This window comes from Gymnogyps californianus, chromosome 5, assembly GCF_018139145.2.
Source record: "Gymnogyps californianus isolate 813 chromosome 5, ASM1813914v2, whole genome shotgun sequence".
NCBI lineage: Eukaryota > Metazoa > Chordata > Aves > Accipitriformes > Cathartidae > Gymnogyps > Gymnogyps californianus.
This window is the reverse complement of record NC_059475.1, coordinates 26,813,870-26,830,373: the sequence shown is the minus strand read 5'-3', so window position 1 is coordinate 26,830,373 and position 16,504 is coordinate 26,813,870. Positions and strand designations below refer to the sequence as shown.

General features: G+C 45.5%; 2 protein-coding genes across 2 annotated transcripts; both read left to right on the top strand.

The window, feature by feature from the left end:
* The first annotated feature begins 137 nt into the window (after positions 1-137).
* On the top strand, positions 138-5,861 carry NDUFS3 (NADH:ubiquinone oxidoreductase core subunit S3). The gene is made up of 7 exons (XM_050897533.1): positions 138-192; positions 356-421; positions 1,420-1,517; positions 1,787-1,936; positions 3,850-3,975; positions 4,259-4,378; positions 5,616-5,861. The coding sequence occupies exons 1-7, from the start codon at positions 144-146 to the stop codon at positions 5,781-5,783; spliced, it is 777 nt and encodes a 258-aa protein (XP_050753490.1). The 5' UTR covers positions 138-143; the 3' UTR covers positions 5,784-5,861.
* Positions 5,862-11,307: 5,446 nt separating this feature from the next.
* Positions 11,308-14,404, top strand: FAM180B (family with sequence similarity 180 member B). Its single transcript, XM_050898250.1, has 3 exons — positions 11,308-11,374; positions 13,253-13,332; positions 13,927-14,404. Exons 1-3 carry the CDS (start codon positions 11,308-11,310, stop codon positions 14,368-14,370), a joined length of 591 nt encoding a protein of 196 aa, XP_050754207.1. The 3' UTR covers positions 14,371-14,404.
* Positions 14,405-16,504: the final 2,100 nt, after the last annotated feature.

Here is a 16,504-nt window from a genome sequence, read left to right as displayed (position 1 = left end):
CCAGGCACTCGCCGCTTCCGGCCACCGACCCGGAAGCGTCCCCGAGAAGCTCCTCGCGCGCTTCCGCCCCCCGGGGCAACCGCGGCGACGGCGGCGCTTTCCGGTTCCGGTCCGTGCCCTTGCCCGTCCGTGCCCCGGCAGGGATGTTGGCGGCGGCGGCGGCGCGGGGGCTGGCGCGGGCCGCGCTGCGAGGTGAGGGCGCCCGGGGCGAGGGGGCGTGGCGGCGCCGGCCGCCGCCTGTCCCGAGGAGGCGGCGGGGCTCGGCCAGCCCGTGGCCGCGGCTCGGGCCGGGCCGGGCCGGGCGGTTGGCGGGGGGCGGCCGCGGTCGGTGAGACGTGTCCGTTTCTCTCTGCAGCTGGCGCAGGCCCGGCGGCGGCGGCGCAGGCCCGGCTGGCGGGGAGCTCCGCTACGGAGACTCGCCGTAAGTGAGCGGGGCCGGCAGCGGGAGCGGGGTGGGGGCCGCGGCGTGGTCTTGCGGTTGGGGCCGTTGGTTTGGTTGCGGGGAGGGGGCGTGGGGGGAGCAACGGAAGAGACCGAGGCGCGCGCTTGTGTCCCTGTCAGCTCCCGGCTCGGCGTTAGGGCATTTGGCTGCCCTGAGGAAGTTTCTGCGCGCTGTAACCTTTTCAGTGAGCGTATCGGGAAACGGTTGGTGCCTGTCACGCATAAACGTGAATCATGCGCGGGGAAGTGGCTCTGTTGATAACCCGCTTGCTCTGGATTCCCGTCTGCATCCTTTCTCGTGGGCCTGCCTGCTTATTCTGTGCAAAGTTGTGCCTGAGTAACAGCTTCATAGCCCCTCATTGCCCTGAATCTTGAGGAATATTTGTAATCATAACCAAGGAAAAAAAAAAAAAAGGCAACATGAGATCCTAGGGTGTTTTGTTTATGAGGGAGTTGCTTAGATACTGGCACATCAAACAAACCCAGGATTATTTTGTCTAGAAAAAAAGATCCGTTCTAGACCCAGGCTGAATGTCATGTGCAGTATCTAGGCTCAGATTGTTCTGTCATCTCTTTTTCATCTTGTTATTTGGTTCTCTGTCATCTTGTTGGACTGTTCCTCCTGCTGTATTTACAGTGCACAAAAAAATTTCTGTCTAGCACTGACACAAACTTCCTTCCTTATCAGAGTCTCTAGTTCCATGTTCTGTGTACCACAACACATGTATGTTGCTATAGTGTAGTCTCTATTACAGTGTCCTATATATTCCACTACACACATATGTTGTCTTTAGCTTTGGATTTACTATAAATAAACTTTGCAGGTTACCTGAACCTACGTGGCTTCTGCCAGAGCTCCTGAGAGACAGCTAGACAGGTTAAAGGGATTTTTAAGTCAGAGATGGGAGTTGCCACTCTTCTTTCTGTAGCTTTCTGTATTCCCTGCCATAATCTTGGGAACTTTATTTGTCTCTTTAGCTACTGTCAGACCAAAAAATGAAGTAGAACAGAAGCAGCTGTGTGCTTTTGGGGAGTACGTGGCTGAGATTCTGCCCAAGTATATCCAGCAAGTACAGGTAGGTGCTGTTCAAGAAATTGTTCTTGTGGGGGGGACAGGACCCCGTGAACACACTACTTGTTTGTTAGCTGTTTTCAGAAGTTGTTCTAGGGAAGAAAGATTGTCAGAATTACATGAAAGTTACTGCTATTATTAAGCCCCTTTATCTGATGTCATTATGTGTCTGCTGTACCATATACTCTCTTTGTTTGGGTGTTCTGCTGGATTCAGCGTAATGTTCAGTCCTATTGGTGTTTGTACTCATGCCCTTTCCACTGTTTTCATCAGGTGACCTGTTTCAATGAGCTGGAACTTCTGATCCATCCAGATGGGATCATTCCAGTTCTGACCTTCCTTCGAGATCATACTAATGCCCAGTTCAAATCCTTGGCTGACTTGACTGCTGTTGATGTCCCATCTCGGCAGTACCGCTTTGAGGTAAGAACTGCTCATAGGTGCAGGACTTGGAGAGTTTCACAAGTGCTGATGGCTGGGGGTGCTGTTGCAGCTCTGACCATGTTTTTTGCTTTCTGACAGTGAAAAGAAAATCCACTCTGAAATGCTGGGTTTCATTTCATCTGTTGATCATGGGAGCAGTAGCAGAGCCAATACTGCATGGGTTCTTAGTCTGGCTTTCCTTTTGTGCTCTGCTGAAAGTCTCTCTCTCTTCTTTTTTTTTTTGTTTGTTTGGTTTTTTTTTTTTTTGTTTTGGTTTGGTTTTACCAAAGTGTCTAGAGACTTATTTCTGGCCAGATGTGAATTGGTGCTCTTCCTTCTTCCAGTTAGGCCTGTCAGCTGCTGTTGACACAAATGATCATGTTTTTCTTTAAATCCCATCAATCTTCTTAACAATTTTCCTCTTTTAAAAAAACAAAACAAAAAACTATTTAGTTGTTTTAAAAACATTCTCTGAAAGTCAGGACCAAATAGGAGATGAGGCAGATTTTCAGAAAGCTCTGAGAAGATTTCGGGCACTGAACTTCCACTGACTTTCAGTGAATATTGGAGATTTGGTTCCCACAGATGCTTTTGAATATCTCACCCTATAGCTTTTCAGCTGCAGAAAAATTGCAGCTGCAGATAGAAAAAGAAAACATACATCTTTGGGGAAACCACAGACTCAGCATATTTTCTTCTCACCTACTATTAGAAAGCTTTGTTCACAGTATTGTTGCAAAGACGTTATTGTATTTTAACTTGGGAAGACCTGTAAAAGACAGTGGCAGAAAATACCTAGGGCTCACATGCTGTAGTAGGCTGACTATGGTTTAGGGACCCTTATGGACGAAGAGATGTCTGTCTTCCCTTGTCTAATCTGGGCAGAGTGTCTTTTGGGCAAGAGAAGTGAATTGGGAGATTTTTAGTTCCCAGCAAGTAACAAGGATAATGAAAAGTAGCTGATTTATTTTCCCCCTTTGGTTTATCTTGTGGTATTAAATCACTTACCAACAGCTCAGAAAGTGAGGGGTAGCAGGTTTGCTTTATCTATATTAGCTAATCAGATGTCTGTTGTTTTCAAATATAGCTCCTTCTTGCTTTGCTAATAACAGCTTTGACTTTTAATTACGTAACTTGTGATTAGGCAAAAATCCTGAGTTATAAAGAGTTTCTTTAACTCAAAGGCCTCCAGTCTCTGACGAAGTTAAAGATTTTTTAATTCAGGATTTTTCTTTCAAAAATCAAGGTGGTAGAGTCATACAAATATATAGACCTTAATGAATTCACCTTTTCTGGCCACCTTCACAGAGGCAGTATCAAACAAGGCTACACAACTTACAAAGGTTTGGGGTTTTTTCAGTCTGCTTGTAGTAAGTATTCCTCCCCCAGCCCCCCACCCCTGGAGGTTCTAGTAATCCTCATAAGCAGCCTTTTTGTTAGTACTTCATCACCAGAAGAGTTAGCAATTTTCCCTGGTATCCAACTTCTTTGCTGAAAATTAAGTGTATTTCTTCTTAGCTTTCTCCCACTGGATGCTGAGCATAATTGATAGCCATTTTCTTTGTGACAGACTACTGAAAGACTATTGTCGAGGGTGTCCATCCCTTCAGTATTCTTTTTTTTAAGATTTAGTATCCCTCTTTACTTCAGCTCTTCTTCATCAGTCACGTTTTCTAAATCTCACATCATTTTTGTTACACTTCTAAGGACTAAAGTCATAAGCTGTTGGAACCTCAGTTGTAATCGTGTCTTTTAGTGCCCAGCTCTAAAGTGCTGAAGGTGATTCTGCTGATAAAGAATATTTGAAATAGTCTTCATGTGCCTTTGCTTAGCCAGTACTGTACTGCAAAGAGATCCATAAATGCCGCCATAAATGCCGTACAAGACCAATGCCGCCTTCTATTCTGCTGCAGATTGTGTACAATCTCCTGTCTCTGCGGTTCAACAGTCGGATCCGTGTGAAGACATACACTGATGAGCTGACACCTGTTGACTCAGCAGTGTCTGTGCACAAGGCAGCAAACTGGTATGAAAGAGAGGTGAGTCCCAGTGTACTTGGGAGCAGAGTCTTTGTGGGGAGGGGCTGTGTTTTCCTAATTAAACTGATTCCCGGGGCCCTGAGGAAGAAAGAGAGAAGTGTTTCCCTGGCTGCCTTTTCAGAGCAGGAGATAAAAGGGTGTTTGATTTGCTTTTGAATGAGTTCCTGCATCAGTTTCGCTGGCACTGTGCAAAGCCAGGCACATAACTGAAATTTTATGGACGTAATACATGAAGGGTTTTTTTCCTAATCGAATCCAACTTACTTGGCTCCCTTTCATTTAGGTTTGGGACATGTATGGTGTTTTCTTTGCCAACCACCCTGATCTAAGGCGAATCCTCACAGACTATGGATTTGAGGGCCATCCTTTCCGGAAGGACTTTCCACTCTCTGGTTACGTGGAGGTAGGAGATATGTTCATGTCTAAAGTTATCAAATCTCTCCAATACTATTATCTGAGTTTCAGTACAGAGATGCGACTGCTTTACAATCCTTTGTCCGAAAGGCACTAAGGATATTTCACTTGTCTGTATTCTGGAAGAGTTGTATAGATCTCCTGCATGGAAATTTGAAGTCATCACAAAGTATCATCCATAATAAAGCAGCCTAAGGCCAGAAACATTGAGCAAATTTCAAGTGCTGTATGCCAAAGACATTTGTCAGGCAGAGAAAGTGCTTCTGCTTTTAGCATGTCTTCTGGAAGATTTAACTTTCCACTGCAAAACTGGAGATGCCCAGAGCAATAAAGGACTGAACTGATGTTAATGCAGTTGGAACTCCACTTTGTTGAGTTTTTGTAGGCCCAGATTATAAAACTCTAGTTGAACTGACTCTTGCCATTTATCAAATATTTACGTCTGTATGTCAAACCACAAGTGATAAGAGTGTGCTTGGTATCTGTCTAGTTTCAAATGACCGCCTTGCAGAAGCAGTCATATTTGGTGCAGTTCTAAGACTGAGTTGAGTCTCGGGAGAAAACAGTGAGGTTCTGCAAGCAACAGAGGGTTTTAAGAAAAATAGAAATAACAGCAAATCCTGCAAGTGAAGACCAGGCAGCATCTCCTGAGCTGTGGTTTGGAGATGTGGACTGGCACAGTGAGGATAAAGCAAGCCAGTCAGAAGTGTCTGGTACTCACCTGCGTTTCACCCTGGTTGTCTTTTTGTCCCATGTTCTCACTGTTAGGCTAAGAAGCACAACTGAAACCAAACAAACTGCCGTATTATAAAGATTCATGAGAGTAGACCCCAGCTATGCCAGGTGGACGGGCTACCTTATTTCAGTGACTCAGGAGAAATTCCTTTGTCATATGACAAACTAAATGTTATTCCATGTGGACTTCATATGCACTGTAGGCTGGATGCTCCTAATTCAGAGCGGTTAGTCAGGACACCTGAGGTATGTGGTAGCAAAGAGGAGGGTTTTCCTGGGGAGTCCAGAGGTCTTGGTGGCATCTGGAGGGCTTTGGTTTAATAACGAGGGGAACTGAAGCTGTGGCAGAGGTCTGTGGCCTCTCCATGGCATAAGAAGTAGGATTGCCTGTACCAGAGGGTGGTCCGGGTCATTACTGTGTACAGCAAATAGCAGAGGTGCTATGGGGACTGCATGAAAATGACTGGCCTGTGTCCTTTGCACTGTTCTAGGTGCGGTATGATGATGAAGTGAAACGGGTAGTGGCAGAGCCTGTGGAGCTATCTCAGGAGTTTCGCAAGTTTGATCTGAATAGTCCTTGGGAGGCATTTCCTGCCTATCGTGCAGCTCCAGAACCGCTGAAAATAGAAGCCGGAGCCAAGAAAGAAGATGCAAAATAGCAGCAGAATGGAGTGGATGCACGGCACCATCCTTTCTGTTCTAACATAGTATTTATAATAATAAAAATTGATATGAGATTCTTGCCTGTTGTGGTTACATGAATAATGTTGTTTTCAAACTAGATGAAAAGCACAGGGTGAGGGATGCTAATTTACAATCCTGATAATCCAATTGGTAGATGTTTATCTGCTGCTTTGAGTTGTAAGACACTGGATTTGTCTTTTTGATTTGTAAATTGAATGGAGTTCAGGCATGCCCTGTGGCTAAGATGCTTTATGTACAGTGCTTCTGCTAGCTGTCCCTGCAGGCATAAATCATAACCTGAGCACTCACTAGGAGACTGTACTGAAGCAGCTGTGTAGCTTAAGCAATGGGACAGCAGTATCTCAGGTCCAAGATGGGTGCTTGGAAGACCGTAATAATATAGCAAACAGGCAAAGCTTTTGTAAATGGTTTTAATACAGTTGTTATTAGGGCAACACAAGATGTACCTGGATCCAGACCAAAACAATTGTGGAAATCTCTGCATTGTTTCCTTGGGAATTAGGTCAGTGTCTGTTCTCCTGGCAGAAGAAGGAGTTGCAGGTAACCTCTTACGTGCCACTCCCTTATGCTGGCTTTTTCTTCACAATCAAGCAGTCTTTACTTTCTCCAGCATCTTCAGATTGTGCTTTTTCCTGGAGTCAAAGATATCTCACTTCCCTTGTCCCATAGACAAGAGTCTATGCCTTTTTGTCACTGTTCCAATTATTTTGAGCTGTATGATGTAATAGAATTACCACTATCTTTGCTCTTGTGAAAAATCTCAGTTCTCTCCAAAAAAGCTGGAAAAATACTGTTGTTTCAGTCCACCCACCACCTGTTTGAATGAGATTACATTACAGCAGTCATGTCCCTTGTCCTTAGTCCAGAAAATGCATAACGCAGTTCTGTGTCAGAAAGCTGACTGACCTCATTAAGATCTGAAAACTATTGTATAAGAAATTTCATAAAATAATTCACAAGCTCTTTGTAGAGATTCCCTGAATCACTACTTAAGCTTTTAAATTGTAAAAGCACTAATTAAAAAAGGGGTTTGGGGGAGGTTAGAGTATGGGATGGAAGAAGGAATAGGACAATAATAAATTCAATTAAGAAAAAAAAGGGACAAGTACTCGTTGTGACTAGAATGTGATCTGTTTTCAAGAATAAAGAGCTGAACTGTATGGTAGGAATCAGGTTTCATGTTTGTTTCCACCCCAGCCTTGTAAGCATGGGCTTCTAAATTTTTTTTTTTTTTTTTTTTAAATTTGTTTCAGGCTGTTGTGGCTGGCAGTGTTTGTGACTCATGTGACTCAGAACAGTGTTCCCTAGTTAAAATTAATAGCATTTGCCACTCACCTTCGAAGTTATAGCTCGTTACAGGAAAGAGGAAAGAGAAGGGAACACAAATCAGAAGTTTGGGGTTTTATACAATTCTTAGCTCCACTTAGGATCTGCCATCAATTGAGCTGATTAAATAGGAAATGTACTTTTAGTCCTTCCTACAAAACATTCCACAGCTGGTTCTGTTTTCTGTTGCAGTGGCTCTTTTTGCATACCAATGCCTATTGCACAAGACAGAAAAGTTCCTGGCACTACTTCTGGTACTGTGAAAATTATAAAGCATGTTTCCCCCCAAGTTCTCCCTCCCCCATCCCAGGTTGCTTGAGGCACCATGCCAAGACTCATTGTCTATGTATCGTAAAAAATACGTATTTCCCAGTAGGATAAGTGAGAATACTGATGGTAGCAGGAACAGAAGGAAAACTGCCATTTAAATATAATATTTGTGCAGAGGGAGAATTTGATTGACGTAACATCAAGAAATGTTAGACACAATGCCCTGTCAAGTTAGACAACATGCAAGGTTTGCTGAAGAATGTGTGTACTGGAAAAGTAGCCAGCCCTTTGGGGACAGGCATTGGCTCCAGCAGGTCTTTAATATGTGGAATAGTTGCTAATGGACCCAAATCTCTTCTCATTAGTGAAGCCCCGGAGGTTATGAAGAGTGCAATTTACTCACCCAGACGCATTGCCCCAGGGCACAAGAGGTTACACAGCCTCACAAAGCACTGCCGCTGTTGGCACACTACCTCCTCCACCGCTCCTGACCTCCAGGGGCCATTCTTGCCTATGGAGCCTGCTCGCTCCGGGTTCCTTGTGGCTGGTGGGCACTTGCTTCGTGCTGGGCAAGGCTGTGGTCAGCTTGGTCAAGCACAAAGCTGTCTTCCAAATCCTCTGTCTCTGCCTGGTCCACGCTGCCGGCCTCCACGAGGCTTGTTTGCCTGGGTTGGATTTCCCAGCTGTGGGAGGATGTTGGATGAGATGTAAGTCAGATGTAGCTGACTTACAGACACACTATTCAGAAGAGAGATTTTCTGGTACTGCGGGGACAAATAGACTTTAGGTGATGACTCACAGTCACCATGTTGAGCTTCTCCAGCTGAGTAGGTTTTGCTGGTGTTTTCCAGAACTCTGGCATTTCTCCCTACAGCCGGGCGAGCAGACTCTCCTCCCTGAGGCTATGGCTATTGACAGTGTCAGGGTATCCACCTGCATCATGGCCACACAGTCTGTATAGGCCCTTATCATTGATCTCCAGTCAAAATCCAGATGGGGATTTCAACTGGGCCTTGCATTCCTGCAGAACAGAGCTTATGGGACTACTGAGGCACAGGCTGGATGACGACATGCCCCATATCACCCATCACACTGCATCCCATGACATCTTCTCCAAGTTGTGTGAGGCCTGAGAGGGGGTAGGTGCAGTGGGATGAGGCCCTCCCTGTCGCTGTTACACAGCCCATTACTCCTTCAAGCAGTGGATGCCGCTCACAAACCAAAAGAAAAAGACAAGGAAAGCATTTGCATAAGGACTAGCAGCACCATACCTGGAAAATACCAGTTTAACAGTAGAGGTCCCATCTGGTGCTTCACTCCTACTTCCCTCAAGGTTTTCTTCCTTCTTCCCCTCCAGTGACTCAAACCTTACCTTCCCTGGAAGCCATGTATGTCCTTCCTTCCCCTCTTTCCTCAACCACCTTCTTCTCATCTTCCTCCCCTCAGCACCTGCCAGACAGACCCAGGCTGGGGACTGTGGTCTCTCCAAGTTCTGGGCGGGATGTTCAAAGCAAGAGATTTCTCCAATTCTATAAGCAGAATTTCCCTTTTGTGAAAATGCTGCCTATCTCCCTGCAATCCCATCTCAAAGAAACCTCCCTCCCAAAGAGGCTCTTCTGGTGCTGTATTAACCACACCTTGTGCTTCAACCAGCATCCAACCAGCTCCTGCAGTTTTTGATACCTCATATCTTGTTCCCCTTTCCCATCTTTCTGCTTCAGGAAGTCATGGTGGAAAGGATGAAACCAGTCAAGGTGCCCCTGCAGAAACCTGGCTTGATGTGATGTTTTGAAACTGCTCCCAACAGACGGTATGACCAGGGGGCGTGCAGAGGGGCAGGGTTGTGCACACTCAGCTGTGAATACCTGGCAAGGACAAAATCCCTCAGGAGGAGCAGGTGCACCGCCTAACATTGCAATCATACATGCAGGGACTGTGTGCAGCTGTCAGAAACTCAGGCTTGTTTCTGTGCACAACGTAACTACTGCTGCTTTAGAAACAACTAAGGCATATGCTTATCACTCTTGCAATTGCCTTTCTGTGCCAAGTAGTGAGGCAATTCTACAAAATCCCCCTAGCTCAAGACAGCATCTACCACTGATGCTTGTCCCCTGCCTGCCACTGTATCAGTCACCTAAGCACAGCCTCTGAGCCTCCTCTCTTCTCCCTCCCGCCAACATGGGTGTCCTCTTCTAGGCACTTCAGCTGCAAGCTGTTCCTAGGAAATCTTCCTGTTGACAAAATCATATATGGCCTTCACAAATGTTGGCCAAAATCCTGGACAACTCCTTGTGTCATGTGCTGCATGCTAAAGGGAGGCTGTTTCATGGCCCATAAGACGCAGGTTTTTTTGCATAGTGACTTCTAGACAGTCATGCGTACACTGTGGATTGTAAGGGACTCTGGCACAAAACAGAAGGCACATCAGTCTCACTGCACAGACGGGTCATCAGTGTCTGCCTCTTGAGTAGCATATGATTCACAGTTTAATAAAAGATATCTCATCCCAGAAGAAAGGGATGCAACTAAAGCGTAAGCAGCAGAAAATAATGAAAACTGAAAGAAGTGTAGCCTGACTTGAAGATAGGCAAGGCTATGACAGAAACACAGGTCTTATTTTGATCCAAACTGAGAGTAAGAATGACTCTGGATATTGAGGGCCCCTCCTTCCGTGACAAATCTGGGACTCTTCCATTATGTGCTGCTTTTCTTCATAGCTGGTCTGAGTCCACATATTGCCAGGTACAGCTATAGATCCTGGAAGTTTCAGAAGACATGCTACTTTGCACATTGACAACTTACTAACTGGAACATCATCGCTACCCTCAGTAAACTATCATCTGGTGACAGTAGTCACTACAAACTGACACCCTGTAACTTGCTGAGAAAGGTATGCATTTCAGCTCCACCTCTTCTCTTTTCTAGGCAACTTCTTTCCCCCTTTAACCTGAGGGAGATGGTATTATTACTTATTTAGACATATGATTACATATTTGTATAACCCTGGCATCTCAGAACCTGTTGGAGAACCCAGGACCATACTGTGCAATACAGAGTAGAAATACAGAACAGCTTGACTGGGGATTGGGCACTAATAAAAGTGCAAAGATGTGTAGACAACAGATATCTGTTGCAAAGGGAGTCAGATGAAGTTTTGTCTGTGTAATTCACAACATCTAAGGCAAACTATGCTCATCATAACCCAGAAGTCTTGTCAGAGGAGAGGACGATGAGGTGCTAAAGCCTGGCTGGCTCTGATCCTTGCTGTTTGCTAGGTCAGTATATTGAGTTCTCCCTCCGGGAGGTTTGATACAGAACTGAACAAATGAAATTTCATCTGCCTGCTTGTATATTTTGGCTGCTACTGCCCTTCCATGAATCTGCACAGACTGCCAGCCTTATCCGTTTGTGACATTTCAGGATTGTTTGCAGATTTTCAAACTCAGGAAACAGGAAAATTGAAAATGAAGCCAAGGAGCTGAGCAGAAGTGTCACGGAGATGTGACAGAGGCGCTGTGCAGAGGTGGAAGGGACCAGGAGATCCTCCCTTCTTCAGAGGCAATCAAGTGTAGTGAAATTTCTTGCAACTAATAGCTTCCTATAATAAATTGCAGTGGGAAATCAGTCTTTGGAAAAGAAGCTTAAACAATTCTGCCAAAAACTTCACAACAAAGTCTTCCAAGTTTCCAAAATATGATGGAAAATATCCCTCAGGGTCAGCAAGTTGAACTGCAAGCCCTTCCCAGGACTGCAACCAGAAGCACAGAAAGATGGATCCGTTCCAACAGAGGCTGCTGGGACCAGAAGCAGCAAGGGAAGACGCCACAGCAAACCGCTCTCACTTCACGCACGGCACTGTCCACGGAGTGGGTGGCAGCTGCTATGGCCCAGGTGCAGTTCAATGCCTGGCTGATCCTGTGCGTGTTTGCTGGATCCCAGAGGCTGACAGGTAGGAGGTGCACCTGCTAGCGATGTGGCTTCTTGGCTTGGCAAACGTTTGTGCAATGCCAGTGGCGCGACACTTTGCATGCTTCTTCAAATACGGTCAAACGTGTCAGCTAGCTGTGCTGACACGGGACAGAGCTGGAGTCCCAGCTGGGGTTGTTTGCTGGGGGAGGCACTTGTACCTACTTGCAGGCTGAAGACCTGCTGCTATTTTTGGTGGCAGGGGGAGGGTTTTCTTGGGTCTCCACTGAAAAAGTCTGCTCCTGCAAAAATGTTTGTGGATTTTCTAGATGCTTTTTGGGGAAATAAAAACCTGTTGAATGATAAAGTAAGTAAGAGACCATTTTTCCTTCTCCAGAGGATATTTATGTTATAATTTCAATACGTTATTTGTTATGCTTTGTTTAATTTTTGTTTCACTCTACTCAAAAATCTAACACTGCATATATTTATGAGACAGTTACTAATAACAGCAGTTTGGCGGCTATTCAACAAATTCACTGACTTTGCAGCCAATCAGACATCTCTCAGTAGAGGGATCTGTGAACCTAGTGGATCAGTTAGCAGAGAGAAGACCAGCAAAGAAATTTTCAGATGATGCAGTATTTTTACCTGAGCTAAAAGCCTTGCTGGCACATCCATGGAGGAGTAGGAAAGGGCAGCTACATCCCTGCGCACATTCCAAAGCCACAGCTGGCTTGGATCAGGGAGCCTGCAGCTGTGCAGAGAAACAAAACTCTGCAGCCTGGGGGGTGTCAGTGCACTTCTTCAGGCAGCTCGTACGTCTCCCTGAAAAGCTTTAATCAAGAATGGAAAGTTGGAAGTGGGGTTCGGTAGTAGTCATCACACACATACGGTATTAAATAATTTTTCTACTTTTTATAAGCACCTGCTGACCTTAAGTCTGGAGTACTCAACATAAATTCTCCCTCTTTTTTATATAAAAAAATCCTTCATCCACATAAAAATAAATTAAAAAAAAGTGTCAGAGAGCCTACTATTTTATACGAGCTTTTTCCATTTCATGTTTCTTGACCTGAAGGAAGAGTCTGTAAGAAGTAGAAGAGGGTCTTGGCTACACAACTACGCTGATCAACATAGAGAAGGGAGGGGATGCAGCCTCCCTCTCACAGTCCTGGACCGAGGCTACTTGTGTCTCCTTTTTCACAAAGAAATAATAAAGGCAAAATAAATGCAGAAAATTAAAGCACTAGAAGTATTAGTAAGTGAAATTTGAAGAATTCTTAGGATTAATGTGACTCTCATATTAATAAACTCCCATTCCTCTGACGTCGTATCCATTTTTCCCGGTTTAAATGATGTCGGGTGGCCCAGCAAGAGATTAGCCGGACATAAGAAGAGCCATAATGGATCCGACCGGGTTTCTTCTACCCTCACCCTCTGCCCCCACCAGAGGCAGATGCTCAAGGAAGAAGTATAAAACCAGGATAAGCATCAGGTTATGTTTCCACCAGCAGGTCAAGGAGCCTCCTAGCACCCTCCTTCTGTTGGGCAGCATTACTTTCTCCAGCAAAATCTGCCAAACAACCAAAACCCATCAGTTCAAAACCCACCCACACCCGGCGTGAGGGGATTCCTTGCTGCCTGTCAGAGCAAGTGTGTTTGCTGCCGTACGCTTTAGCTCTGTTGGCAGGATTAAGGGCCATCATATCCAAAACTTACACTTGCCTCCCTTAACCACTTCTGCTTCTCTTAAAAAGCTTGTTTTGATCATCAAAATCCCGTGGTCAGCATCTGTCATGTTTGGCAAGCTATGAGTGGCAGCTCAGAAATCTTGAAGAGATTACTGACAACCAAATGACAAAAATAAACAGGAAGGGCCATGGTCTTGTGCTACCAAAGTCTGCCTGATATCTTCCAGATGAACATCCTCACAGCAGGGATGGTGCCAGCGCCAACACACCCCATCGCAGCCCAGAGGACGCCAACATCATGTTAGAGGTCTCCGGGGAGTTGGGGGCCCATGGGCAGAGGCACTGTTAGCACCCGCACTCCCACCTGCCTGCACGTAAAAACTCACACATTCTGCTTGTTCTCATCCCTGCTGGATTTCAGGAGTGCCTGGAAAATGCCTCGGCAATGCCCTAATTGCGTTTGTGCTCCCTCCCATTGCAGGGTGCAGCTGAAGGGGGCTCTGACCCTCTCCATGGCACCTCACACCTCCGGGGTGGGGCAAGGGACCACCCCTGCTGGGTGAGATGACTCCCCCACCAAGTGGCCAAGCCCCCCACCCAAGGTGGCCGTGCTGGGGAGCCACTGCGGGCGGGACTGCGGCGGGAGAGGCAGGGCGGGAGGCAAGAGCTGGACGGGTCCCACGGGGAAACTGAGGTGTGGGTTTGGTCAGAAAAGGGGTGTGGGGCTGGTGGAGAAGGACATGGAGTGGGACTAGGCGGGCCGTGGGCAGCGAGTCAGGGAGCGGCCGCCTCTCAGTCTGGCCCGAGATTTGGCAGTGTTGCAGATGGCTTTACAGCTCGGTTATAATTGGCAGAGGGTTTGCGCTGGGCTTCCCATGCACATGCTGCTCTTCTCTTCCAGATGCTCTGGGGAGGGCTGGATATTCAGGCCAACAGGACAATCTGGCTGCGGGATGAAGAGCTGGCCTCCCTGCGCCCGGCACAGCGGTTCATGCAGATTTTAGAGGGTGAAGTTCCCAAAACACCGCCAGAGATTGAGCAGCATCTGAGATATTATTCACTGACTGATACCCCCTTGCCTCTAACAGAGTTTGACCGTCTCCTTTTCACCGGTGTTTACTGTGCCTATCAGGTTCGCTCCATACAAGGTCTGGATAAAAATCTCTGGATTAGTTTTTTCTCTCAGCTGGTCGATGAAATCTTTCGTGACCTGTGCAAGGGGCTCTGCCCTGCGAATACCACTCTCCTGCTGGCTTCCTGGCCCTGGAAGGAGAAGCCTTCACATTTAGCATCCCTGAAACATTTCTATCGTTCTAACCTGGCCAGGACCAAGAGAGAAACTTAATAAGGGAAACTACCGTAGAAAAGGACACGCTTGACTTCAGCTGCAACCTTGGTTATTTTGAATGCTTTCCACATTATTCAGGACTTTGTACAAATACGCCACACCTTTTTGTCCTGCTTTCTGCATTGCGCTGGCAACCCTCTAAGGATTTATACACAAGCTTTTATTTTTAAATGAAATAGGACAAAACTATAAAGTGCATTTCACTCTTTCCTGTTTTGGGTTTTTTTTTTTTTCTGTTTGTTTTTTGGTTTTTAAGTAAGTGGGCTGTGCTGAAGGGGGCAGTGCTATTTAGATGTGTTATCTATCTTGATCACTGATGCTTACTGGGGAGATGCCCTGGCAGTTTTTTCCAGGATGTTACACTGGTGTCCTAGCTGACTTCACTTCAGATAATTCAGTTCAGCCTCCTTATATTGCCCCTGTGGTTTCAGCCAAATGCAGTATCTTTTCTCCTCCCCAGCAACCAGCTAAGCAGATTTTGTTGTGTTTCGTGATATAGGTCACATATTTAATTTCAGCTTTCTGCTCATGTGGCATCACATTTTATGTGTCTGTAGTAACTTCCCATCTCACTTATTCATTTTTCTTTAAAAAGCCACCTGAAAATGTATGTATTCCATGAAGCTTTCTAGTATTTGCATATCATATTTACATATGTACACTGCTTTGTGTCAGTTATCAGTTTGGCATATACTTCCTTAAATCTCATTTAAATTCCTACGGATTGTGACCTAGTTATTTCTTCAGCAGATTTTGTCTTCTACGAAGTTTTTTGTACAGCTATGGCACTTTACAAGCCAAACATAATAAATACACAATCTCTATCCTCAAAATCAGAAAAACAATTATTTTGTAGAAGGAGATCATTAACCTTTCTCTGTCTTACACATTGCAGTGTGGAATTAAATAAATGTAATTATCTACTCGGGAGGGTTTTGATTTTATTTTCGTTTTCATTTCTACTAGGTTTCCCGTTGCCACTATAGGTACATTAATTTTGAACGTTCATTGCACGTGCTTTGATGATGGGATCCATAATTCCCTTTCTATCAATACACTCTTAATTTTCCATGCTCAACAAAGGAAGCACGTGTGACATTCAAAGTGGGAACTGCTAGCTTTTGACCTAATTAATCTTTTTCCAAGCTGTTGTTGCCCAACAGATGGAGAGGAGAAATGGTGAGGCAGGAGTAAGAAGCCTGAAAGCGAGATGCCACAGAGAATGATTTTAGAGGTCAGGCCAGGGCTACGACAGGAGAAGACAGATATACACAGTTCATAAAGCAGGTTGGTTGTTCCTTGGGGTTTTTTGGTTTTGGGTTTTTTTTCTTTTCTTTTTTTCCCCCAGGGGATGTAGGAATTCAGATTAGCATTTTATTTGAAGTATAACTTCTAGTAAACTAGTGTCCCACCTAATGTTCTTCTATTCTTATGCTGTTTTTTTACATGCCTCCAGTCTCCACCCTTCATCCTTTTCCCAAATACGCCTCCAGTCTTTAATGTCTAGGATATGTATGGAGTGATGGAGGCAGGGAGTGGCTGCAGACAAGTCCAGTTCGAGCAGAGAATATCATCAAAAAGCCAAGCTGGGATGGCACTAGTGCATGAAAATATTGTCTAGCTGGAGAATATACAGTCTGAGCTATACGAATATCTGGATAAAGGTTGAGGGGGTTGGCTTGGTGACTCTGATGCAAATACACTGATTTGAATTCAGGATTTTGTTAGGATCAGTTTAAGAGCATTGCTATCTGTTGAGCAGATTATAAATTAAACTCAAGTGATGTCACAAAGTTTCATGCGTGCTCAAGATGATGCACTTTTGCAGTTTATGTATTTTGGGACACAAACCAGGGTTTAGCGCAACTGAAACAGCACCAATCGCACTGCGATGAAGCCTCCAGCCTCCTGCTTTCCTACTACCCCCCCTCGGGATCCCGCCGTCAGTCCCCACTGCCCTGTGGCAACACACCAGTGCCCTCTACAGCCACGCCACTCTCTCTACAGCAGCACTGCGGCTCGGCCCAGCACAGTGTGTAGGAAACCACTGGAACACAGATGCTGAAAGTATCGCTTAATGGTACCTTTGATCCCGTTTGCACTAGGTTACCGATACAGCATATGGCAGGTT

Excerpts from the sequence above, each read along its gene's own strand:
- NDUFS3 (XM_050897533.1), top strand. The coding sequence starts at position 144 with ATGTTGGCGGCGGCGGCGGCGCGGGGGCTGGCGCGGGCCGCGCTGCGA. Across the intron at positions 1,518-1,786 it reads AGTATATCCAGCAAGTACAG|GTGACCTGTTTCAATGAGCT; the intron begins GTAGGTGCTGTT and ends TGTTTTCATCAG. Across the intron at positions 4,379-5,615 it reads CACTCTCTGGTTACGTGGAG|GTGCGGTATGATGATGAAGT; the intron begins GTAGGAGATATG and ends GCACTGTTCTAG.
- FAM180B (XM_050898250.1), top strand. The coding sequence starts at position 11,308 with ATGGCCCAGGTGCAGTTCAATGCCTGGCTGATCCTGTGCGTGTTTGCT. Across the intron at positions 11,375-13,252 it reads TGGATCCCAGAGGCTGACAG|ATGAACATCCTCACAGCAGG; the intron begins GTAGGAGGTGCA and ends GATATCTTCCAG. Across the intron at positions 13,333-13,926 it reads ACGCCAACATCATGTTAGAG|ATGCTCTGGGGAGGGCTGGA; the intron begins GTCTCCGGGGAG and ends CTTCTCTTCCAG.